The sequence below is a fragment of the Nothobranchius furzeri genome, chromosome 12 (genome assembly GCF_043380555.1).
Source record: "Nothobranchius furzeri strain GRZ-AD chromosome 12, NfurGRZ-RIMD1, whole genome shotgun sequence".
NCBI classification, from domain to species: Eukaryota; Metazoa; Chordata; class Actinopteri; order Cyprinodontiformes; family Nothobranchiidae; genus Nothobranchius; species Nothobranchius furzeri.
Genome location: NC_091752.1, coordinates 28,488,555 through 28,515,499, shown reverse-complemented (window position 1 = coordinate 28,515,499; position 26,945 = coordinate 28,488,555). Strand labels below are relative to the sequence as shown.

The 26,945-nt window shown below is 40.5% G+C and overlaps 1 protein-coding gene across 1 annotated transcript in view; it reads right to left on the bottom strand.

The window, feature by feature from the left end:
- Nucleotides 1-275: 275 nt before the first annotated feature.
- Nucleotides 276-26,945, bottom strand: part of cdh5 (cadherin 5) — a 41,782-nt gene continuing 15,112 nt past the window's right edge. The window contains exons 3-15 of the mRNA XM_015944722.3: nt 26,633-26,912; nt 24,553-24,675; nt 24,220-24,387; nt 22,419-22,600; nt 19,489-19,593; nt 17,922-18,064; nt 17,711-17,844; nt 16,518-16,627; nt 16,288-16,390; nt 10,908-11,038; nt 10,669-10,783; nt 3,753-3,885; nt 276-1,239 (exon numbers count right to left, since the gene is read on the bottom strand). Of these exons, the coding sequence (XP_015800208.1) occupies nt 861-1,239; nt 3,753-3,885; nt 10,669-10,783; nt 10,908-11,038; nt 16,288-16,390; nt 16,518-16,627; nt 17,711-17,844; nt 17,922-18,064; nt 19,489-19,593; nt 22,419-22,600; nt 24,220-24,387; nt 24,553-24,675; nt 26,633-26,912 (2,106 nt within the window). The 3' untranslated portion in view covers nt 276-860. The remainder of the gene's footprint in view (nt 1,240-3,752; nt 3,886-10,668; nt 10,784-10,907; nt 11,039-16,287; nt 16,391-16,517; nt 16,628-17,710; nt 17,845-17,921; nt 18,065-19,488; nt 19,594-22,418; nt 22,601-24,219; nt 24,388-24,552; nt 24,676-26,632; nt 26,913-26,945) is intronic.

Below are 26,945 nucleotides of genomic sequence, written 5' to 3'. Positions count from 1 at the left end.
TTGACAGAGCTTTAGTCTCCGGTGGCACAAAAGCACGGCTTTGCAAAATACGAGAGGAATTTGAGAACACTAGAAAAGGTTTAGAGATATTTTATAAACTATTTAGCAAATTTTCTTAGCAGTTTGTCAGCAGCAGTCGCAGCCTAGAGAGATATTGGCGTGAAATAACGAGTCAATGATGATGAACATTTCAGTCATCTTCAAAAAAACTGTAAAAATGGGTCAAATTTCACTGAAACTTAACCTAACTGACCAAAAAAGTTGTTAAAAAGAGGTGAAAATCAAACACATGCAGTTTTTAATTACTAAACCAAATCATTGATCAGATTAAGAAAATAAATTCGATGAACAAGCAAAAGATGTGTCTTGTTGGATGTTGCAAGGAAAAAAATTGTTGTAGATCTCAACAGGGTTGAAAGGGAAAAAAATTCTTCACAATGTTCTCAAAGCATCATCAAAATTACTTTAAAACACGAGGAGCAGTTAGCCCTCTTTTTCCTTCAGTTACTTTAGAAAAATCCCATCATGTCCTCAAAAATGAGCAAAGAACAAGTCAGACAAAACAGAACACTAATAATAAGTCCCTGACACAGCTTGTGGAAGCTTCCAGGACTTGGATGAAGATAATTAATGACTGGGAGTGAATAAACGAAAGGCACGAAACACAAATGAATCCACAGAATTACAGACGATAACTGAAGTTAACTGTTTGTAGAAAAAAAAGAGCCCCCTGATTGTTTTTTGAGGAGGTAACCAAGTCTCTGCAGGACACCCCTTTCCGGTGTTCCTGCATGTTTTTATGGCTCTTTCCAACCATGTGCACACATCCCATGCTCACATTGTGGGAAATGGTTGCATCATCAGTACTGATGGTAGTAGTCGGGTCCATCCACGCCGTACAGCTCAGCCAGGGCCTTGAACCTCGGGCCCCAATCATTGAGGAAGTCGTAATCCAGGTTGGAACCAGACGAAGATGTTTCCAGAGAGCTGAGACTTCCGGCTAAAGACTCTGGTCCCTCATAGCCGTAGATGTGGAGAGTGTCATACGGGAACCCATCTCTGTCGTGATCAGCTTCGTCCTTCTTCATCTCGATCATTGCCGCCATGTCGCCTTTGCATGCTGTGGGCTGAGTGTGGTGGTGGGGTTTTTGGACCATGGCATAAGGATGTGTGAGACAATCAGGATGGCGGAGCAGCGAGCCGTCGTTGCAAGCGGAAGTGAGGATCGAGACGTCGTAGCTGAAAGAGAGATAAAGCCCCTAATTTACTGTGCTGAGAGCTGATTAACTTTTCAGCATGCAGAGAAATCACTGGACCATGAAAGGAGTGTTTTATTCAAAGTCTAGAATTTGTTTCCAGGGTAACAGACGTTTAGCACAACAATCATATCTCTGCTCCTGATTTTGTTGTGGTTGCTCCAAAGACTTGATCTTTTCAAAGAAGAATGTTATGCAAAATACCCTGAAATCTGCAAATGTTTTAAAAGAGAAGCATCAATATAAAATGTAAATGTTTCATTTAGGCTGAAACATTTTTATCACTCACTATAACTTTGTTTTCACCATTGGCATTGTGGTTTTTCAATGGTGTGTGTGTGTGTGTGGCATAAGAGTACTTGTCAGCAGCTTTATCTACTCTTTAGGATTAGAAATGATGGAAATGAGGCAGAAAATAAAATTAAAGCATTCTTTGCCTTCAGCAAATTTCACAATTTCCATATAGAGATTAATACAGTTCAGCTGAATCGTTGCTTCTTAAAATATTTTAATATTTTTTGAAAAAATTCACTAAAAATGTGCGCATGGATGCCTTTCAAAGTTTTAGCCATGAAAATATTTAGTCCTCAGAAGTGCTTTAAATACTTTAAAATGTTGCTCTCACTGATGCTCTACTCAACACTTGCCTGATTTTGCACATTTTTTTGCAGCAGACTTGCTGATAAAAAGCTGCAAGAACTGTGAAGAGTTTAATAACAAGTGAATTATTGTGGAGGACCACAGAGCAGGGCAACAGCACATCACCACAGATCAGTTTGTCCCTTTTATTCCTGAAATTAGATGCCCTAATGTCACATATTTAGTTTACTCTAATGTCACATATTTAGTTTAATACAATGTACATTGTTGTTGTAGTCGTCACAGATCTGTGATCAGTTTTAAACGCCGCTACAAAAAAGGAGTTGACACAGGATTCCCTAGTTTTTGTGAAAATGTTCCACTCAGATGGTCCTGCGAGGTCACAAAATCACTGGAGAATTTTTAGATTGTGCATGATTTTGGAAGTTCAGGTAATAACAAGTAACTAGTAAGGCGACGGCACATATTCAAAAAGTCTCCAGTGTCTTTTCTGTTCTGTTTACCTCAGCCACGAGGGCGTCAAAGTTTCCAGGTGTTTTACACTGGTCACATGTCTGACTTCCTGTCTGGCCCGATCTGAACTGCTGAGGTTGACGTGTTCTGGAAATGTAGCGTGTGACAAAACCGTCCCGAAGCAGAAATTTAGTGGAGCTAAGCAGCACCATGCTTCTAAGACTCAGCTTCACGGGCGATGTAAGCACATCTACTGGTTATAACGGCAGCTGCTTCGCGGATGGCCAGGGTTAAACTCATGAAATCTAAAACGGTGACAGTGAACACAGCTCTGTGCCGTCTTCTGACTCACTTTACGTGAACGATGAACAAAAAGTCAATGGAGTCATGTAGTGCCACTGATCATGTAACTTAATAGTCATGTTTAAGTCAAATATTCTGCCTTTAAGTGACCGTGTGCATTTTCCCTGGCAATAGACGGCAGGACATACCTAAATCATTGCAAGCAAGCAGTATTTTTGTGTTCGAGTAAGACCTTACCAACGGATGGTAATAAGGGTCAAAAATCCCTGGAAATGCTATTTTCAAACAAGTACGTGGTCAGATTTAAACCTCCATCAGAATGACAAACACATCAGACTCCCATTCATCACTGGCAAGAAGTGAAGAGGTAAAGGTGTAAAACAACAATGTTTATTAATGGTGAAAGTTTTGTAACTGCTTGTTTCAAATCGGTAAGTGTGTTTTGCCCTCACAGGCTCCTGTAGAAGTAAACATTGCGTCTAATGTGGCATCTCCCTGAGACTTAGATTTTAGACCTGAGTTTTATGGTTAAATATTTTTCAACAACTGGGCCTCATTTCAATTTTCAACAACTTTCGATGGATATTTCCAGACATTAATGGTAAAAACTACACATTGTAACATTAAAAAAGCTAAGTGAACATGACGCCTACTCAGATCAACAAGACGATCTAGCTCGTGATGCTCCATGCTCTGGCACATAAATCTACTGACAGATTAGTGTTGCCATATTGAAACCATAAAAAATACTGTGATCAGGACATCCCAATGATATTTTCAATTTATACACATTTTGAAGCTAACAAGCTCTTTTTACTTAAGAGTTAATCTTTGAAAGAAACCTACAGCTTGTGTGATATTTTATTAGTTGATGGTGCAGATTGTCGATATTAAAAAAGGGGAAATTGCTAACAAGAAGTGCACCGATGAGCTCACAGATAATCTTGCTATAGTAGTTAGAATAAAGGAAATAATCTTTATTATGCTGCACCACGCTCAGATTAGAGTGGCCGATTTGTTTCAAAGGTGGAGAAAATGTCTGTGTGAGATAAAGGAGGGAAAGGGTACCTGTGATGGAAAGGCTTGGCTATATTTAGGTGTTTTAAAAGTGTCTCGCCTTATTTCTTCTGATTTACATACCCATTAGTGTCCATCTCTCCTCCACCCTCCTCGTCATACGTGACAAGCTGCTCGTGAATCTCGCCGCTGTTCTTCATGCTGGCAAGAGAATCCTTCTGGTAGCGTTTCCTCATCACGAACAGGATCACTATCACTAACCAGAAAACAGCAGATATTGGATAAAGAAACATGCAAAAGGGGCAATAAGCTATTAGCTGTGACAAAGCTGTAAATTACAGCAGAATGAACTTTATCTGAATTCACCATCAAGTAATTTGGAGCTAATATGAAGGCTCAAAAATCTGGTATGTGTTCATTTAAATAAAAAGGTCATGCATGATGAAATATGAAGAGGAACAAACTCATAAAATTGGTCCTAAAATAAAAATTTTAAATGAAGAAGGGGTAAAAACAAAACAGAATTAAAAGTGGGCCACGAAACAAATAGAACACAAACACAAAAATTGGACAAGAATGGTGTTTGGATGGCAGGGGGTGACTGCACAGTGATAAAAACCTAAAGGAACAAACTCAGCCCGACTGGAGCAGAATCCATTCACAAAGAGAGAAAAGAGCAAGGAGCACAAGAAACGGGAAGACAGACTTGGTAAACACAACGAGGGAAGAGGAAAGATGTTCAAGAAAACAAGGTTGAGGAGAATGAGTTGGACCAAACAGATGATGAGGAAAACAACTAAGAAGAGAGAAATAGAGGTCAGGAGAGGTGACGCAAGGAAAAGGAAGTAAAAGATTATAAGAAACAATGGAAATGTTTCATATAATGACTGAAAATTAGTTTAAAGGTTTTTCAAGACTCAAGCAGTGTGTTTAACAAAAGATAAATGCATGTTTTATTATAATTATAATAAAATGAGGACATGTTCCAAGTATAAAAGCAGTCTATCAGTGTTGGCTTCTAATTCACAAAAGAGTTCCTAAAATGTCTCAAACAATTGCAAAGTTTCCCTAATTCCTTCCAGGACTCCGGCCTCATATTGTGGGAATTCCAAGCATGTGTTGAAAACTATGCAATTAATTTTATCTTAAATTAATTAAAGAGTTGTGGGCATCTTGGGAAAAAAATAACTAGTTTTGGTGTATCAGAAAACAAGAAATGTGAGACAACTCTGGTAGGGCCAGCTTGGGTAGAGTTGTCTAACATTCTGAAAAATCAGCTAAATACAAATGAGGATAAAAAGACAAGTTGAGATTCTTAGTGAAAAGAATTGTTGCAATTTGTTTGCAGTCGTGACTAAAGTAACCATCCATCTTCTGAACCCGCTTTGTCCACGCAGGGTCGCGTTGGGGGGGGGGTTTCCAGTCAACGCGCAAGTAGGCGGGGTACACCCTGGACAGAGAGCCAGTCCATCGCAGAGCAACACAGAGACACACAGGACAAACAACCGCACACGCACGCACGCACACACACACACACACACACACACACACACACACACACACACACACACACACACACACACACACACACACACACACACACACACACACACACACCAATTAACCTAACAATCATGTTTTTGGACAGCAGGAGGAAGCCGGAGTACCCGGAGAGATCCCACGCATGCACAGGGAGAACATGTAAACAGAAAGATCCCAGGCCGGGAATCAAACACAGGACCTTCTCGCTGCAAGGCAACAGCTCTAACCACTGTGCCACTGCACGGATACTAAATTAACCAGTCCTTTTAAAATAGTAGATTGAAATATTTCACACACATAAGCACCTAGTCCGATATTCCACAAAATTGAGATCTTTTCTACGATCTGGCCTGTCATTCACACGAAAGTGAAGTTAAACGGCACCAACAACAGTCCTTTCAAAACCTCCCACCAATGTGGACATTTCCAAATTCTCTGTTGTCAGCATTTGCTTGGAGATGAAAATAACCAGTGTTTTAGGATTCATGTCACCGCCCACAACAAAAATGCTGCAACATGCGTTTACACTCAGTTGTTTTTACAAGCTCAGTAACTGCTGTAGAAGATCAAAGGCGAAGGATGACATTGAAGCTACAATCCTGAGTTTTCCCACTTTCAGGAATTACGTAAGATTTTTTAAAAATTCATAAAAGTGATAGCCTTACCATGTATTGTTTTGTAAAAGGCAATACGTCTTTTTTATTTATTTATTTTTGCTGAGCCCGTGCTGTTTGAACTGGTCAACATTAGCCAACAGCATTCGACATCCGCTTATGTGCAGATCTCAATCACAGCGAGTGTGCAAGCATTTGAGGGCGTATCTAGATTGATACAGAGTTGGGAACATTTGTCTTAAAACAATGTGTTTTAGGTCTACTGGCCGGCTGGAGGTATGTGCTCACGAACGAGAGGCATTGCCTTCTGCCGTAAAAACTGAAGTAGGGAGATGGGCATAAGGTGCGATATATTTGTCAGCCTCTAGATGGTGCCGCTAGATTAAAAAAACTCAACATTTCTGCGTTAGAGGCGTTTATTTCCCACCACCTAATAATTCCAAGGAACGATTGTTGGCAAAGATGCAGACGATTTGGGGAATAACTGCCACATACAGACTTGGCATGGCTATGAATGAGCTTTTCTGGATTTTTCCACAGAAAACAAAGTGGTGTAGACACTAGTTTTTTTCCTAGATGGGTGAGAGAGGACATTCGGTTTAACAAATACCCAGTCACTTGTGTACGTAACCTTAGTGTCTTCAGCTGGTCTACTAAGGTCCCACCCCAGTGAGACACTGGTCTAAATAAAAAAAAAAAACAACTTTATTTCCTCTTTATGATTCTATTAAACTGAGTTCAACAAGTTCAGCTTGATAAGAAAATTGTTTTAGGAGAAACTCGGTGAAGTTTCTCTTGCTCACAACCTGAATTTCACTGTGACCATAAAAGGAGAGATAAGGAAGCGGGAGGAAGAAGGGGAGCAAAACAAAAGGAGGGACAAATGAGGCAAACAGCTGCTAACTAAGAAAAGGAGGAAGGAGGCTAATGACAAACTTTACAAGGAAATCAAGAGCAAGGACAGATGAGGAGGAAAGGAGGAAAGGAAGGCTACATTTGACATTAGATTAGGCCCCAGGCGTTGGTCCCGATATGAACCTCTTCTCTCTCGGCAGACGGGCAGCATAAGCCTTGCCTGTTAGATGAGTGCGAGCGGGACTAATTTAGGTTTGCATGGGAAACCAACAGATTAATCTTTTACAACACATGCTCTGCAGTTTAATAAGCTTTGGAGATATCAGACGTATTGGGACAAGAAACAGAGAGGGTTTAAAAAAAAAGGCCAAAAGAAGTCTTTGTTGGAGATGACTGAGAAAAATTTCTCTGTGTCAAACCTGACTTCCTGTGAGAAAATGTGCCTGTGAATGGTAAATTGCTTTGGGCCCCGACGGATAATGACAAGTGCATTAAATAGTTAATCTAGCATGCTTTGGGGGTGTTTGATAAAGAGAAAGAGAGACAGAAAAAGGAAGAGGGGTTGGAAAAAAGAGAGACAGAGACCCTGAGGGAAAGAGGAAAAGAGATGGAGAAAAAAATGAAAGGAAAAAGGCACGATAGTGAAGGAGTGTATTAATAGTTAATAGGTTGAGTGTTTGGTGGTGTTTGATAAGCAGGCGGCACCTAAAGAGCTGATAAACCCGCCTCATTACCACTTCTATTCTTCCACTGCTTTTCCCACAATTCTCCTCTTCAGCTTCTTTCAAACCTTTTTTCGTGTCTGTCACTCAGCCGGTCTGACTGCACCTCAAATCTCTGCCTCAGTTGCCTGCAATCTGTCTTCCTCTCTCTCTAGATAGGCGCCGTTCATTTTCTCACACGCTGCTTCGTCTCCGTCCCTCTCCAACGTCCTCGTCTTGTTTCCTTCAATCTTCGGCACTTCTACACCCCAGATCCCTCATGTTTAACCAACTATCTCTAGTGTGTACCACATCCAGCCTGACAACTATCTCTATTTTTTTTTTTACCAGAAAATAAAAAATTGAGAGTAGGGGTGAAGGTATCAAAGAGAATATTGAGTTCACAACCACAGGCATTATTTCCACATCCGCTGCTGCATTATTCATAAAACCAACAACACCAGGAGGGGAGAGGTTCCCCCCACAAAACACAAATCCCATTTATTGCACAGCAAGGGCAAGTGAATCACACGTTCCAATCAGTCAGCAAAGCATCTATCAGAGATGCTACTTTCACGATTCTCTCAGAGAAACGACAACAGGTTTGAAGCTTTCCTCTGAAGCGATTTCTAAACATAAAATAACTGTAAAATACAAATAACTGCTGCATTAATGTGTGTTTAGTGGATTCAGGCTGCAAACGTGGGATAAGTCCACCAAACGTATGCATATAAATTACAAGTTACAGTGATAGAAAGTTGGAAAGTGCACATTTGAATTAAACTTCTGCTTTTGCAATGCTGCAAACAAGTATTTGCTTTCTTGCAGATATGTTCTCTTTGCTTTTAGTGACACTTAACCTTAAAGCTGAGCAAGAAAGTGCAGGTTTTTAGCGATGTCATTAATGAGAGGAACAGAGACATCTGAGGCGATCTGATCCTTTGTGACACTGTTAGGCCCGGGCCACACTGTGCCTTTTTCAGCTGTCCAAAAGAACTGCTTCATGTCACACTGTGAGGACTCTAGAGAGGTGGCACACTGTAGAGCCTAAAACTTCAGTGAGCCAAACTGCACCACGTCTCGCTCAAGCAAGACACGCTATGTCACGAGCATACTCGCCAAAAAGAATCCATCCATACATTTTCAGCCGCTTATCCAGAGTCAGGTCACGGGGGGCAGCAGCCTAAGCAGAGAGGCCCAGACCTCCTTCTCTCCAGCCACTTGGGCCAGCTTCTCCAGGGGAAATCCCAAGGCATTCCCTGGCCAGCTTAGAGACATAGTCCCTCCAGCATGTCCTGGGGTTTCCCTTGGGTCGCCTCCCAGTTGGACGTCAAGGAGGGATCCTGACCAGTTGCCTGAGCCTCCTCAACTGGCTCCTCTTGATATGGAGGAGCTGCGGGTCTACTTTGAGCACCTCCTGGATGACTGAGCTTCTCACCCTATCTCTAAAGGAGAGCACAGCCACCCTGCAGAGAAAACTCATTTCGGCCGCATGTATTTGCAATCTCGTTCTTTTGGCCACGGCCCGAAGCTCGTGACCATAGGTGAAGACTGGAACGTAGATTGAACAATAAATCGAGAGCTTTGTCTTCAGGCTCAGCTCTCTCTTCACCACAACAGATCAGTTTAACGCCCGCATTACTGCAGACACAGCACCAATCCGCCTATCGATCTAATTTAGAGGAGCTGATTCTCATCCCAGCCACTTCACACTCTGCTGCGAAACGCTCCAGCGAAACATGAGATCACTGTCTGATGGGGGCGGACTGGCCTATCTGCCATTCTGGTATCTCGGTGGGCCGCTTACCCAAGTGGGCCAACCCCCCCACCCCACCCCCACCCCCCGCTCTCACATTTGGCAGAACAGAGAGAACTCCAAGCGCAACCCCCATTAATTACAGCAAGCAGTTCTGAAGCATCACAGCAGCTACAAACCACCACACTACCACCACCGTGTCAAAAGTGTTTCTGTTTTTTGTAAAAAACTGATTTAGTTTAATTTCAAAGGATGAACAACTTTTAATATATTCCACTTTTGTTACTTTATCTCTCGGAATATTTTCCCCAAAGTTTTTGGGATGATTTTGGTAAATATGAGTCATGTTTTTGGTCAAAGACGCCATTTTTGTTGAATCTGTTGCAGTTGACTTTTACCTTGAAACTTTAGTGATACCAGCAGTGATTTAAATAATGGTCTAAGTTCTTCTTTTCTCTATTTTATTTTTGAACAGATGTGTTGCTTTTAGAGCTCTTTTAGCCTGCTGCAAGTCGTGAGACAAGATAATGTAATTTCTTTTTTCAGCAAATTTCTTATTCAAAATTTAACAAGCACAACTAATTTATCAATTAGGATGAGGTTTGTTTGGACAGCTTTTTTTTTCTTTTTAATTAATTAACTAAGCTTAAAGCTGGGTTTTAAGTTTTTGTATTGTTTTAACATCATATACAGTAAAGTGCAATCACAACCCAGGCACTTGGCTCACAATTCTCTGCTTTTGTGTTAGGAGGGTTTTTTTTTTCCTTCACAAAGTGCTCACATAAACTATACAATTTTTTGAGCTTCTATTTGTTTAGTTGCAAATGTATTTTTTTTTTTTTATAAAGTTGCTGTAGAGTTGAACCAATTCATATGACACTTTGATTTCTGGGCTGTAACACACCTGGGCAGATTTACAAACAGGAACTTCCCTTAGGGTTAAAACTGGCAGCTGGCAGGTTAATTATACCAAGAGAACTAAAGAAAAACAACCAAATTGTGTTTTCATCACCACTCTTCATGCTCTGTCATTAAATCTGTTGGTTCCAACTAAATAAAAGTGTTTTAATACACCTCGACTTTAAAGCTATTTGCTACTTCTACAAAATCCAAAATTAATTGTTTTCATATTTTGAAGCAAAAATGCACAGATGTTTGTATATTTACAGTTTCTTATCGCCCAAATATACAGAGAGATAGAAAATCTGGTTATTTGATTTAATTTCATATATGCCGGTGACTTATTCCAACCAAGTAAACAAAAAATCTTCACAAACGTTCATTCTGTATTTGTATGATGTTGCCAGAAAAATTTTCTTGTTAGACACGAGGTCTTTGTTAAGCGCAATTAGACAGAGATGAGAAGACAGCAAAAGTCTGGTAACTTCACCTTTTTTTGGCATCGCCTTCAATTTCTGACATGCAGCAACATTATTTAGGAAATTATGTCTCATTTTTATCACATATGAAGCAGAAATGTGAAAACAAGTTGTCTACACCTCATCAAAGAAGAGCTGAAAACGGTGACGTGCACACAAATGTAGAAAGGAGGACAGGAAAGTGTGTCTTACCCAGTATGGTTAGAATGCAGAGCAGAATAGCTATCAGGGCGTGGACGCTCACTCCCATCTTCCGAGAGCTGGCCTTGCACTGCGTAGGAATCCGCCTGGCGTCACACCGACACGACTGCAACAGGTTTCAGAAACACATGACACGTTTAGTTGATTTCTGCTTTGAAGATGATATTGTACTTAATTAAATATAAATCCACATCTATAATTAGATTTTATGACATCAAAAACACACAGACCTTGATTGACAGTTTAGTGACGCTGGTCTGGATTGGCTGTCCTCCATCGCTGATACGAACATCCACACTGTAATCATTAGGGTCTTCCAAGCTGAACGGACCTTGTCTCACTATTATATCTGCTGTGTTGTCTGCGCAAGAAGCACGTCAACACACAGAGTTAGTAAATATTACATTAAATCCTCACTGTCATGCACAGATTTCCCCTTTGTTTCTGCAGAATCTAGGTCTAATTTGGCTGATCATCCTGCTTCCCTTAAGCAGATTTAACGCACACCTGCTGAGGCCATCAAGTGCTCTGATCTTACACTGAACATGCTGAACAAGAGAGAAAAGGTCTGATACCAATGTCAGAAAAGTGTTTGGAAATACATTGAGACGGATAGTAAATTGTTGACGTATGAATTAATTATTTAATAGTTTGTAACCTGCAGAGTCAGAAGGCAATCAGTTAAGTATAGTTGGAAGTCAAGAATGGTTTTGAGCAGAACAGAGAGTTGGTCTGAACAACAATACAGTATTTAGTCAGATTTGAGGGAGGCGAGAGTTTCCTGATGAGATGATGGGGAAAGCCATTCTTCATAGTGATCCACAGCTGGAGGAATTTCAGGGAACACAATGGCAGGAAAGAACCACATTCTCCCCACAAACAAACGGTGGCTCTGCTTTAAGGGTGAGTTTAAATAACAACAGCTCAACCCGTGCAGATTCAAGATTCACACTTTACAAATTTACGATTCAAAATGTTCAGCTTCACCTGTTTAAAATCCAGAAAATGATCCACAAATTACTAAAAACAACGCTAAGAAAAGGATTATACTAAAATTACAAACTTGCATTGAATTCCTCACTTTTTCAGAATTTATCAAAATGTGATCCAGAAACCTGGAAATGGTAATGCAAATTTCCTCAAAATTCACTCCAGCATTTTGCAAAGCATTTCAACCTATCCACCGCGTAAAAGGAGTAGGTACTGGTGCGGTGGATGATTGGCGACGTGTGCGGGTGTGTTTGAGTAATGCAGAAAGGAATGAGTGGGTGGGTTGTAGAGTTTTGACCTGTTAGAGGGGTTTTCCCAGATCGCCGTGGCTCTGAGTTGCTGTGATTTTGAAGTTAGGAATTAAGCAAGAAAGCTAAAAACTGCCTCATGTAGGGTTAGGGTTAACTTACGTAGGTGAGCTACGTTAGGAAGTTTTGCATAAAAGGTTCCAAAAATGGGTCAAAAATATAAAACTGAACTTTTAAGAACAATTATTGCACTTTCCTGTGTTCTGGAGGCGTGGCCAGGTGGTGGTGGGTCGGGACTGGAGCGGGGGGGTTGGACCTTTGACTTTTGTCATTTTGAACACTCAAAAAGCCCATTATCCACCCCCGTCTAATCTATTAGAAGAAGACTATCTGTCTCTAGCTAAATCTTAGACTAGCAATCAGGTCTTAAATTTGTGTTTTAATCATTTAAAGAGACAGAGACTCATGGATTGATAGTAGTGTTCTGATCATGCTTTTATGTGATGGTGAAGAATCGAGCAGTGGTACCTTGTACGTTCAGAAAACAGGCAACTAGACTTCTTTTGTTCTACGTTTTGCTTCTGATCCAAACTGTTGTGTCAAATCAAACTAAAAGATGCTCAGGAAAAAGCTGTCAGTGAGAGCCAGCTAGTAAGAGCCTGTCATATATCAGTGCCCCTCCTGAGGGCCATTAGGGAGGACCAAGGTTTGATTAATCATCTAGGTGCATCAAAGAAGTTCTGACAACAGGCTAAAAGCATAATAATCCATGTTTTGGTTAGAATTCAAAAAGCTGCTTGGATTTCCGAAAGGAATGCCAGTTGCACATTTATTCTGATAAATTTGATTTGCAAACAAATCCATTAAATTAGGAGATAAACAACTTTATTAGAGGTGAACAAGTGTCTTTTTTTATATAGACCATGTTAATTATCCTCAAAGTCCTAAACAGTCTTTATGGTAAAAAAAAAACAAAACATTCCAATCACATTAAAAGTATTTTGGGATCCAAAATTGTTCTGGAGATACGAGGCAGGCTGAAGGAACCTCTACATTGCTCAGAGGCAAAGCCCATCTTTCCACCACAGTCTTGACGCACGATGACGCCTTAACTAACTGAATAAAAGATGAAAACGATATCTGTCCACTCTTCATCTTATCCCTCTTCTCCGTCACCTCTTTCACTCTTAGCTTGATTTCGCCTCTTAATCGTGTCTCTCTAGATTTCCTGATGTGTCTCACCATCCTCTGGAGGTTTTTATTTAGCTCCCTCCATCTCATTACTCTTCTTTTTCTCGTTTCGGTCCCTTTCTCTCTGCCTGTCTGCGACAAATGCAGCGAGCGTCTTGTAGCTGCCAGCGTGAAACACTGAGTCGTGTTACTTCACGTGCCATTTCTGCGACTCTCCTCATAACGATGCTTGTTTAGGGTTCTTCGTTTGTTTTCAACCGTCTTTAAAAGGTGGAAGTTGATGAATATTTTAAGAACCCTCACTTATAGGTCTTGTTGTGTTTGTGAGTCAGCCGCCGTCAGGTATGTTTTTATACTTTGCCGTGTGTGTGTGTCTGTGTGCGTGTCGGGGGTGGGGGTGGGGGGTGGTGGTGGTGGTGGGGGGGGGGGGGGGGGGGTCCATAGTGAAAGAAGATAACAGAAATTCACACTGACAGCCAGCAGTTATCAAACAATTCTCCTGTTCTTTTCTGTCTCCATCTTTTCTTTGTTACACCTTTCATCTCCTTCCAGCTCTCTTTGAAACATCTGACATTTCTGATGTGATCCTTTCTTCACGCCATCATCTGCTCTCCCTGCTCTTTCCCTCACAGCCATTTCTCTCTTCGTCTTCGTTACCCTCCTCCCCCTGACCCTTCTCCTCTCGTTTGTTTTCCCTTGTTCTCCTATGTTTTTCTTTTTTTCCATTTCCCACTTGAACCCTGATTTTGTATTCTCCTCTGTGATCTTGCTCCTCTTCCTCCTTTCCCAACTCTTCCTCTCACCTCCTTCAATCTCCCTCTTTCCTCTCATCTGTTTTTCTTTTTGCTCTCCTCTCCATCAGTTCTACGTGTCAACCCCTTCAGGCGAATCAGAGTGAAAATGGATGAAGGGTGTTTATTCAGTTTTCTTCTCTATTTATCTTCATTTCTGTGGAGTTCAAATTTGACTTGAATTAAAAACCAACACCTAAACTCTTCATCTGATTTCCTCGGGCTTTCGTATGTGACTAAAACAGCTGCTAACATTTTTCCTAGAGGTAAAACATTAGATCCAAAAATCTAATTAAAGAAAACTAGGGAATCTTTTGTCCAAACAAAATGAAAAAAAAAATCATAAAGTACAAACTTTTGCTCTAAAAATTATCTAATGTCTAAACTTCATTATAATCATCTGTTTGGTTTGTCATTAGGCACTTCTGCACAGTTTTGCTTTCTCAAATAAAGATAAATCATTTATAATTTTGCATTAAATATGCAAATTTTGCACTAGATAGTATAAAGCCATGAATTTAACATGAATTTAAAAAATTCTTTACATTTTTAAAACATCACACTGGCTATTTCAATATGAAAGTCCAGTGACCAGACCTTCATTTAGTCTGCACTGAAATGTTGGTGAAGTTATGTTGAATTGAACTCCAATTTCACTTATATTTCTCCATCTTTTCAAAATTGAAGGTGAAGAAACTCGTTATGAAGAAAGATTGGTGCTTTTCTTTAAACACAGGCATGCAGGCTCTCCCTTTTGTGTCCTTGAGGAGTCCCACCTCCTCAAATTATTGGCTGTACTATGACAAGATAATAACAACAACATGCATGACCAAAAACTTGAATTCCAGTTTTTTTGCAGCTGCCTCTAAGTCAAAACTAAAGAAAACATGTGCAACAGGAAGCAAAACTACTTGGAGGCAAAAAGAGTCAATTACGTTAACGTCTTCTATCATTTTGCAGGAAATATTGAGACGTGAAAATGCCTCAGATGCTTGTTTTTAAATGCCAGGCTCAGCATTATCAGTAGAATGTAAAGTTTAATTTAGGTCACAAACAAGTTCATTCTTGTTTAATCTCCTAAAAATGATTTTGTCCTTTCAGATGCACTTATTTATTCAGTGTACTTGATATGCTGCCTGGCCAAAGAAAAGTCACCACCAACAAAACAGGTCACACACTTTAATATTTTGTTGGACCGCCTTTAGCTTTTATTACACACAATTGCTGTGGCATTGGTTTGATAAGCTTCTGCAATGTCACCAGATTTATTTCCATCCAGTGTTGCATTATTGTGTCTCCAAGATCTTGTACTGATGATGGTAGAGTCCGACCGCTGCATAAAACCTTCTCCCAAAGATTCTCAATGGAGTTAAGGTCTGGACTCTGTGGTGGCCAATCCATGTGTGAAAATTAAGTGTCATACTCCCTGAACCACTCTCAATATTTCAGCCTGATGAATCCTGGCATTGTCATCTTGGATTATGCTCGTGCCATCACGGAAGATGTAATAACCTGATCATTCAGTATATTCAGGTAGTCAGCTGACCTCATTCTTGGAGCACATCCTGTTGCTGAACCTAGACCTGACCAACTGCAGCAACCCCAGATCATAACACTGCCCCCACAGGCTTGTAGAGTTGCCACTAGGCATGATGGGTGCATCAATTCATTTGCCTCTCTTCTTACCCTGATGCACCATCACTCTGCCCAGGATGTAGTTTTCTTGGACTGAGACGAAAAGAAGAGACTTCACAGCAAATGTTCTCACCTTTTGCAATATTAAGACCGTAAAGGGTCACATGGTGGACATTTTAAAAACAAAATGCTATCTACAGATTGTGAGGAATTAGTCTCTTTGCTGCTTCTTTCTGGTGCCTGTTGTCTTTGTCAAAAAAAAGATCAACATCCTTTCACAACGATGTATTTACTACATTCTTGGTCAATTAATTAAGAGAACAGCTATACAATTAGTTATTAATTTTGAATGAGATGGCTGAAGTTTGACAGTCACCACTGCTTTAGAGCTGAATGCATGAAATCAACAACTTCATACATTTTTCTAATTTGGGATTGTTCTCTCCGTTTAAGGTGCAGTTAATAATTTTCAAGTATTTTATTTTAAAAGCCTTAAAAACCGCACCTTCCTGACCCACATTACTTTGTGCATTTGCTTTTTTGTATTCAAGACAGCACTTACGGGCCCAGTCAGACGTGCTAAGTGGTTTGGAGAACTAAAGTAGGAAAGTTAAAATAACGTCAAATTTCAGCATCATGAAAGCCTCAAATAGTTTAACCTGTTGCATAGCAACAAGAGCCGAGGCCAGTGCAAGCTGCTTTCTGTGTTTGGAACAACACGCTGGAAATTAGGAAGGAACAGAAAAGGGACTCACTGCCGTGGTCTCTGATGGAGAAGTTGGAGTTGTGACTGGCAAAGCTGAAGGAGAAGGTGGACATTTGTTCATCTTTATCTGAAGCTCGCAAGGTCCCAATTACCTGAGGTAATGCAAAGCAGGTAGTTCATGTGCTTTAATTACGATCTCCTGAAGGGTTAAAATGCTTATTGTATCAAATAAAGATGAAAAATTTATTAAAATAATTTTTAAATCTGTGATTTTCTTACCATATTTCTCATGTCGTTCTCACACACGAAGATCTCATCCACAACCAGTTCGGGCGTGTTGTCATTGACGTCTTGAACGTTAATTTTAACTTTTACAAGTGACTCCAAACCTAAAAAAGCAAGAAAACATCAAATGATTTGATGAAAACTTGTTTAGATGTGTTTTTTGTCATGTGGAAGCAGAAACTAGTCCAAGATCTGCTAAACGTTTTTGCTCTCAAAAGAGACACCTGACTTTCGTTCATTCAATCTTTATTATTTTTCTCAGCTTTTTCAAGTTTTCATCATTTAATAAAAGTATTTAAATGTCCTGCGGAGAAAAGACGCACTACAGGGAAATGGAATATTTAACACAAGCAACTGAAAAATTGATTGTCGTTTATACAGCTTCTACATTTTTAACAAACTTTCCAAATCTGCCCTAAATTTTTTTGGGTCGTATTTTTTACATTTGTCTTTCAGCCGACATGTTTACAGCGATGATTCAGTGTGTAAATTAAACTCATTAAGGTCAATAAACTTGAAGGATCCCTAGTCACGAGTCTGTTTGATGGATGTTTTTTGTCGTGCTAAATCGTCTTTTTTCATGTTTTTCTTTGAATCTCTAGCACTCCCTTTGAATATTCCTCTTTTGATAAATCCAGGAGCCTCTCCACTGTCACTTGCACTGAAAATTTGAAATTATCTTTAGTACGACATAAGTAGTGTATACCCAGGACCTTGTCGTGCTCAGGAGACCATTGTGTTCTTTAAACGTCGGGAGTCGTGACAAGCTACTAAAATAGATCTTTGGATTTCATTTACAGCTCGTCTAAAAATATAGGGATCGTCTTGGAAGCTGCCAGTGAAGAAAAGGACCCTAATGTGATTTTATTTTTTTCTGCTCAAGGTCTATTTCCAGTGTGGGTCGACCAGGTGTTTTTTTATTTTATTTTTATTTTTTGCAGCGTGTTAAATCCTTTTTAAAAAATCTCTGTTGCTGCGTTTTGCTCCCATCATTCAAAACCATAAAAAACAAAACATGAGAACACACAGTCCTCTTTGGACTTTCCTTGTGTGACACCCATCTGAGTGTGCACATTCCCATTGTTGGAGTAAACATATGCTTTCCATCTTTTGTGTTTGGGATCTATTGTTTTAAGAAGACAGGATTAATAAAGCTGTGCAGGCTTGATGTTGAGTGCACGACATACCATCCGGATGCTCCTGCGCTCTAACTTGAAACTCGTGTGTCGGCTGCAGCTCTCTGTCCAACTTCCTCAGGGTGGACAGTTGACCTGTGAACGGATCGATGTCGATGGGACAGTCCTTGTCTAAGATGGAATACCTAAAATGTGAGAGCAAAAGGATCAGACAAACAACCTTACTGCACTGATGTTCAGGAGTAGATGTGCAGACTCGTACTTTATGCTCCTGCTGGCCTGGTCAGGATCTCTGGCTTGAATCTTTCCTATGTTGCGTAGCATCTGTTCCTCTAAAGCACTAAAGATGTAGGTAGACTGGGAGAAAACCGGTGGCTCGTCTACATCCACCACTATGAGAGTAACCTGTGAATATCAAAGTGTTTGTAGAAGTTAAAAGTGTTGCTTACAACTCTTCAAAGACCAAGTTCACTCCTTTTTTCAATGCATTTGTTGTGATTTCTGGTACAAATTTCTCTGTGAGCTTGGCTTTTAAGCTTTCTTTATGCTTATTGTGTTAATTATCACTGAAATACACACTCACTGGCCACTTTATTGGGTACACCTGTCCAACTGCTCGTTAAAGCAAATTACCAATCAGCCATTTACATGGTGGCAACTCAATGCATTTAGGCATGTTCACGAAAGTAGTTTGGGGATGGGGGGACGGGGGGACATGCCCCCCCCACCCCCACCCAAAGTAAATTTTTGTCCCCTGCTCTTTTTCCGTCCAAAACCAATATTACATTATATTAAATAGACATTGGTTGAGCACTAGGAACAAGTGGAAAACAACCACTTGTGTCAAAGCCTGTTTTTCATGACATATTTTTAATTTACTTGCTGTAAAGACCCAATCATCTCAAACTGGTTTCTTGAACATGACGATGAGTTCAGTGTACTCACATGGCCTCCATATTCACCAGATTTTAGTCCAACAGAGCACCTTTGGGATGTGGTGGAACGGGAGACGCGCATCATGGATGCAGCCGACAAATCTGCAGCAACTGCATGATGCTATCATGTCAATATGGACCAAAATCTCTGAGGAATTTTTCCAGTACCTTGTTGAATCTGTGCCACGAAGGATTAAGGAAGTTCTGAAGCAAATGGTGGTCCAACCTGGTACTAGCAAGGTGTACCCAATAAAGTGGCCAGTGAGTGTAAGCCGTCAATCAAAAAAGTACACACAAGGGTCTTAACAGAAGAACTTAAACACAGCTGTCTTTAATCATCCACTCTCACGGAGAGTGAGAATTCTCTCGTGCTATGCCCAAATTATGGAGCACTTTGCCCCCCCCCCAGGTTGGCTCAGTGAGTGACTGAGTTAAAATCTCATGAGTTAAATCTCATTTAAGAACCCTCTGTTTTAGCCAGGCCTTTGGCCCCTGAATTCACTACCCCTCCCTTCCTATCATCGCCCATGTCTTCGGAACATTATTCTATAGCTTTTACTCCTGTTGTTTTCAGTCCTATGGCTAGACTTACATGCAGGATATTTAATCACTCATTTATTGTGTATGGCGTTATTGTCTGTATGGTCCAGAAGCCTTGTTTTGCCCCCTTTTTATGCCTAATTAGCCCTGTTTGTTCAGCACTTAAGTCAGCTGTAATGCCGTGTTTTAAACATGCTTTATATATGATGAATGGATGAATGGATGGATGGATGGATGGATGGATGGATGGATATTTTTGCTCATGCATGTGTTGATTCTCCCCAGTCCATCTTGTTTTCTGAGTCTGATCAGCTGTTGATGAGGAGCAGGATGATATCATTGTCGGATGATTACCTCAGCTCGTGTAACAGCAGTTTTTGAGTTGTCAGCTGGAAAACGCACATCATCATTCACCTCAACGATAAAAACGTAGTTGCTCCTTGTTTCGTAGTCCAGAGGCTGCAAACACCAGAAAGAGTAGAAGGAATTACATCATTTCCAAAAGTCTTTTGACCTCTTGCCCATGGACGTAATTTTGGGGGTGACAGGGGGGACATGTCCCCCCCACTTCTTCCAAAGTCAAGGTTTGACCCCTGCACTTTTTACCATCCAAAAACAATATTACGCTATATTAAATTGACACTGGTTAAGCTCTAGGACCAAGCAGAAAACAACCGTTTGTTTTGAAGCCTGTTTCACATTAGAACATACTGTAAAGACTTCTAAAGTGATAATTACGTCCATGCTCTTGCCACTGTGCACAAGTTAAGGTGTTCCAAAGTTGGACTAATCCTCCAGAGAGTTTGGAAAAACATATATTTTTTAACACTGTGAACATGTTGCATTTGCACCTTTTTTTTGGGTGCACTAATGCAGCTCTTATGTTTGCCCTCAGTGAATTTGTACCTCCATCTACTCACCAAGGATTGCTGATAATTTCAGGTGTAAAAAGGCTGTAAATGTAACACAACTCAGCAGGAGCAACCCGAACACACTCATGCATTGGTGTTACATGATCTCAGGGCTCTTAGCCAAACTGCTGCTAAAGTTTTTTGGTATACACAACTTTTCATGCAAACAAACAGGAAAAAGGTGCATTTTCTGAAGATTTTTCAAACATCAACACGTGTTTTACTAGTATATAAGTTATGACTATTTTACCTGTTCCTGAATGGACTCATAGCCGATATTTAGGTCTGCTGGAGAATCAAACCTCTAAAATCTAGCAGCATCTTATGCTCTGTGTTTTTTTTAAACATCATCACTTTCATATTGCCCATTTACTTGAAGATGTAGCACTTCTAATGGATCCAGCAATTTCTGCAAGTTTAATTAAAATAACAGTGGTATGCAAAACTGAAAGCAATATAAATGTTTATAAAATCCTGTATGCACAAACTGCTGAGTTATTTTTGAGATTATAGATATTTTAAACTGGGGTAAAGTTTGGTTATTGCTTTTCTTGGGCTAGCTGTTATTTAATGATGGATGTAAAGGATGCATCTAGCAAGGAAGCTAATTTCCCAGTCAACAATAACTTTTTACATAAACACAAAACATAAATCTCTTTTAGCAGACAGAATACTATTAAACATGGTCAACAGATTTCAGTTCCTTGGTTAACAAGCAAATTTTTGAAAAACATGCAGTTTTGTTCACATAGCATGGTGTGTTTTGCAAAAAAATTTACGCAAAACATTCAAATAAAACTTCAGTCTTGATTCAGACATTAAGGTTTGTTTTTAACTGACATTATATAAAATCAGAATACTAGGATTTCATTTCATTTCTTCTTGTTTGGTTATTTAGCTTATTTAGGCCAAAGTAAATGCTGCATGGTTAGTCATCGTAAGACAATAAAAACGTCTTTTATCAAATCAGGAACTTTAACTCTTGATTTACTGAACAACGCAGCTTGATTTATAGCCGAACCGCTGACTCTACATGTCAATTTTCTTTCCTAAGTGACAAGTTTAATCCTCTTAATAAATGCAAAATATGGTCAGGCATTAAAAAACCCTCCAACTGAAGTCACATTAAATTAAAGCTGAGTGTTGGTTAAGAAATTGACCATTTTGAACAATTTAGGGTAAAACATGATATTTGTGTGTGTGTGTGTGTGTGTGTGTGTGTGTGTGTGTGTGTGTGTGATTGTTTTAGCTTCTCTTGATTTTTTATTTTATTTTTTTAAATCTGGCATTCCAAAATAAAGAGCTGGAATGAACTTTTCACAAACAATTTTTGTTTCAGTTCCGTTTTTTTGAGGTAATTTTTCTGTTAGGTGTTGTATAAAATAATCTTTACCGTTTTTCTTTAGGGACACCAGGTAGACAGGAATATTCTGTTAACCGGATTATTCGTGGTAGACGGGATACTCATTCGCTGGGTATCAAAGGCATTTGTAAACAGCTTAACATGAATGAAACCCTAACCGCCGTGTGGACCAAAGCTGGCTTAGTCTGTAAACACAACCAGGGAGGGAGCTGAGAGGAGCAGAGCTGAAGGGCGAAGAGAGAAGATTGAGCTGCGACTCGGTTTCGGACCAGCATGGGGGGTGCAGGTTATTTCCAAGCTCCTTTCACCGGAGCACACATCCAACTCTCTGAAGTTCTAAATACTTTATCTCAGGAATGAAATCCAGTGAAGTAAGCCTGCTAAAATTCCTACAAGCAGGAATATCTTTTCCAACCAGGAGGCGTTCCAACACCATGATTTATATTACTGTCATCCAGCAAAACATCTCACACTTAATGCTACAGGTAATGTTATTCCCAACAACATGGTGGCTCAATGTGCAAGGAAGCATGATTATAAGAAAACACCATGAAAATATCAGTACATTCAAATATTAGAATTATGGAAATCCTGTCAGAGCATGGTTGCTATGCTCCACTCTCAGATGTTTGTAATGTTCGTGCATATTCCAGAATACCGTTTGTGCAGGAAGCCTCCCATCATTTGGGGGCTTGAACATTTAGAAGATGTTGCACACCCTCAACCACTTTGATTTATTTTTGTAGCAAGCATGAAAGAGTGCATCCATGTGGTATTTTTCTTTCTACTTCAGTGATTCCCATCCAAGAGCGTGCATGCTGTTGCCAGCGAAACTTGAGGAGACTGTGCCATTAATATTATTAGGAATACGATGATTAGAAGATGTATGTTTCAGAGGAACTGAGACCACAGACAGCCGCTCTCGGGATGTCAGAGTAATTTTACAGCACATTTCGAACACACACATTGATTTAATTGCATGCATGTAAGCATTTTTGGGACATTCCTACCTTTTTAAGCAAGAGATTGCCATCCTTGTCATCGTTAAGTTGAATGCTGAATGCATCCTTGTATCCACTTTGAATAGTGAATGTCGGTTTCTTGTTCTTAATCTCGTCTTCATCCTTCAACTCCAGAGTCCCAATCTTTTCATTCAGTTTATGATTCTCTGGAACTTCTATGGAATACATTTCTATGGACCGAAAACACACATTGCATGTTCCATTAAAGGCGGTATACATTCGCTATTTCAATTCAATTCAGTTCAAGTTATTCATTTCTCTTTCACTCATGCTTCAGGAGGAGTGGGGAGTGCCATCAAAAGGAGCCAGTTAAGGTGGCTCAGGCATCTGATTAGGATGCCTCTTGGATGCCTCCCTATTGATGTTTTCTGGGCACGTCCAACCAGGAGGAAACCTAAAGGAAGACCCAGGACATGCTGGAGAGACTATGTCTCTTGGCTGGCCAGGGAATGCCTTGAGATTCCCCCGAAAGAGCTGGCCCAAGTGGCTGGGGAGAAGAAAGTCTGGGCCTCTCAATTTAGCCTGCTGGCCCGGTGACCTGATTCCGATTAAGCAGAAGAAAATGGGTGGATGGAGTGGAGAGTGGTAAGCACAGGAAATGGATTCTTACTCAACAATGGTAAACAGTTATTGGCCTGTATGTTATATAGCACCTTTTAGAGCTCTCAGGGCGCTTTACAGCACATTAAGTCATTCACCCATGCACACACACATTGTGATGAGCTACAATAAAGCCACAGCTGCCCTGGACAATGTGAGTTGGCAGATCTGTCCTCTGCCACCATTAATATTCTTGATATGTAAACATCTCGCCTCTAATTGGCTAAAAGCAACGCAACTCTTCTGCTGCCTCCTTCCATCCATCCAACCATCCATCCATCCATCCATTCATTCTCTTCCTCTCATCCAGAGCTGGGTCACGGGGGCAACAGCCTAAGTCGAGAGGTGCAGACTTCCTTCTCCCCAGCCACTTGGGCCAGCTCTTCTGGGAGAATCCCAAAGAGTTCCCTGGCCAGGCGAGAGGCATAGTACCTCCAGCGTGTCCTGAGTTTCCCAGTTAGACGTGCCCAAAAAAACCTCAACAGGGAGGCATCCAGGAGGCATCCTTACCAGATGCCCAAGCTACATCAACTGGATCCTCTCGATGTGGAGAAGCAGCAGCTCTATTCCGAGCCCCTCCCAGATGACCGAGCTTCTCACCCCATCTCTAAGGGAGAGCCCTGCCACCTTGTGGTGAAAACTCATTTCGGCCGCTTGTATCTGCAATCTCATTCTTTCGGTCACTACCCAAAGGTCATGGCTATAGGTGAGGGTAGGAACGTAGTTCGACCGGTAAATTGAGAGCCATGCCTTCTGGTTCAGCTCTCTCTTCACCACGACAGACCGGTACAACGCCCACATCACTGCAGACACAGCACCAATACGCCTGTCGATCTCGTGCTCCAGTTTTCCCTCACTTGTGAACAAGTCCCCAAGATACTTAAACTCCTCAATTTAGGGCAGGACCTCATCCCTGACCCGGAGAAGGCATTCTATCCTTTTCCGACTCAAGACCATGGTCTCGAATTTTAAGGAGCTAATTCTCATCCCAGCTGCTTCACACTCGGTTGTGACCCGCTCCAGTGAAAGCCGGACATCACTGCTGCCTCCTTCATTTGCTTTTATTTCTTGGGTATAAAACACAACGTTTATGTTTTATCTCCAAATTGGTATCTGAACAAAGAGTTAGAGCTCCTGGAGCAGAAAATTAGATCATTCTTCTTGTCATTGTAATGGCTCAGTTTCTTACTTTTTGTAAATGAAGCTAAATTATCGTTAATGTCATCGATGACGATGGTGACAGAGGTAGTGGCGGTGCTGCCGGAGGCCATTCCTCTCATGTCCTGAGCTTTGACCACCAACACATACTGGCGCTGGGATTCCCGGTCCAAAGTGTTTATCTTGCAGCTGATCACACCTGCCGAGCACAGAGAAGGTGTTATTCCAGCAGTCAGCTTAAATTTATGTTCAAGTGAAGAAATTAAATCTGCAGCTTCACTAAATTAATTTAACTGGATAATGGGGGGTGGGGTGTGTGGCTGCAGTATAGAAATTATGGCGGACATTAATAAAAGAAGCCTACCTGTGATGGGGTCGATTTCAAAGGATGAAGTATCTCCAGGTGATGTCAAAGAGTACCTCAGCTCTCCATTAGGAGTAGTTGGGTCATCTGCATCAGTTGCGCTCACTTTTACCACTGTCGTTCCTGGATGATTAAAATCATAACAAATACACGAAAGTACAAATACTTTAAAGTTAATTTAAATATGGTTTTTTTTTTTGCATTAGCCCCAAGGTTAGAATGATTTAACACATATTGATGAGGTGCTAAAACTGTACTATTGAGTCACTAATGTTCTTTGTTTCACAGAGGGATGCACTGATGATTGTGGCAGGTGTGAGCAGAGTGTTTCAGCTTACTGGTAATTTTTGCCCTTCAGTTATTTTAACCCAGTTAACTCTTTCGTGACTCTAAATCATGAAGAAAACAAAAGAAAAACAGAGAATTGAGCCTAACTATACCAGAGTTGTGAAATGTTGGTGACTTGTTAGAGACAAAAAACTGCACAAAAATATAATTCTCAGTTGTAATTGCACTGGACCGAAGCAAGTGACACTTTGGAATGACAATTTACTGACAATTATCTCAATGACGTATCAGTTTGTTTGCAATTTACCCTCCTTTCATTTGCAGTTTGGTCCACTTTTTAAACTCACAACTCACTCATACAAATATTTTAACATGCTCAGACACTAAAACAAGGCCCTGTAACTGGTAAGGAAACAACTGAGATCATTTCAAGATAATTTGAGAGCATTAAGGACCCACTTGTTAATTTAGCATTTTGTTTGAAATCATCTTCTTTACTGCTGCAATAGCACATTTGGAAAACAACTTGGCTTAAAACGTTTTAATCATGCCTCTTAACGTTCTAACAAAGTATGGCTATATATATATTGCGGAGATTAAAAAAAACAATAATATTGAAGTGGTCCTCTCACATTTGCCTAAAAACCTCAAACAACAACGCAACTCCGAACGAAAGCAACCATTGGACCATTGGGTTGTTGGTCTAGCTGACCTGTCATACTTCCACACTTCCCTGGGTCCTCCATTCATAACGCACGTGCATATTTTGCAACAAAACACCACTGGTGTGAGAGGTTTGTGGCTGGATAATATCAGAGAAGGAGAAACAGCCGACTGCTACCACTTCAACTTTTGGACAAACTACCAGAATCCCAAAAAGAAAAACACCATTTAAAGTCACGGACAACAAATAACATTTGGAACTAGAAAACGGGAACTGGTGTTAAGTGCTCTGTCATTTTCTCACGTAATGCGGGTTTCCGATTCTGGTGGACGCAAAACCAGTGAAGATACCCAAGGAGAGGGATGAGTGTTCAATGACCATATAAGCATTCAAAACCTAGCTTGTTTGTAGATTTGCTATAGCAGCTTTAACTTTGAGCTCACTAACCCATGCTTTCCACTGGATGCATTCGCAGTGCGTAATGTTATAGATTTGTTTTCTCCATGAGCTACGATGTGTGTCCCTTTCCACCTGAAGCACTTCAGGCAGAAATTGGCAGCAAATGCAATCCTGCGTGGTCACGGAATCACCCGAGATTTGAAAAATTGCATGTGATTATTGGTAATTCACGCAATTACAAGCAAGGAGAAAGACAGTACAATATATCCAAAAGGCTCTCGGTTATTTTTCTGTTATTTTTACTTCAACCACGGAGGTTTCACAAGTAAAGACGTATGCTTATTTACTACTTAAGCAGATAGAAATCTGCCCGTGTCTTTTATTTTGAAAGTTGCTGGATGCTTTACTCTGCTCCCATGTTTAACTTTTAGTCTGGCCTGATCTGAACTGCTGAGCTTTTCACTTTCTGGAAGCGTAGCACATGAAAAAATAGACATCCAGTGTAAATTTGAGGGGAGCGATGCTACACAACACTTCTGAGATGCATCCAAGATGTGCCGCTTTGTGCCAGTTGAAAACAAATCCATTAAGGTTGGTTATGAGCTGTGTAATTACCCTTCATGGACGTTACAGGACGCATATGCATTGGTGGAAAGCCAGGGTAAGATGTGATCCAAATGTCAGCTGATTAATTTTTAGGGCAATTCCTTGGATAGTGGTCCTACTCACCTTTCATGGACCTTTCCAGTATAGATCCATTGTATGTTCTTGGGAAAATAGGGCTGTTATCGTTGATGTCGGTCACCTGGACTACAAATTCCCCGGCATCTTCTATCAACTTGTTGTTCCCATCAAGCATCCTCGCTGTTAAGTTATACGAGGCCTTCTCCTCTCTGTCCAGAGATTTTCTGACAAACAGGTCTCCCTTTTCATCCACAGTAAAGATGGTGTTGGCTCCTTCACCCTCTATTCGAAACTTCTTCACCTCCACTGCCTTGCTTGACTTAAGCTGCAGAAGAAAAAATGAAATAGGATTGTTTGA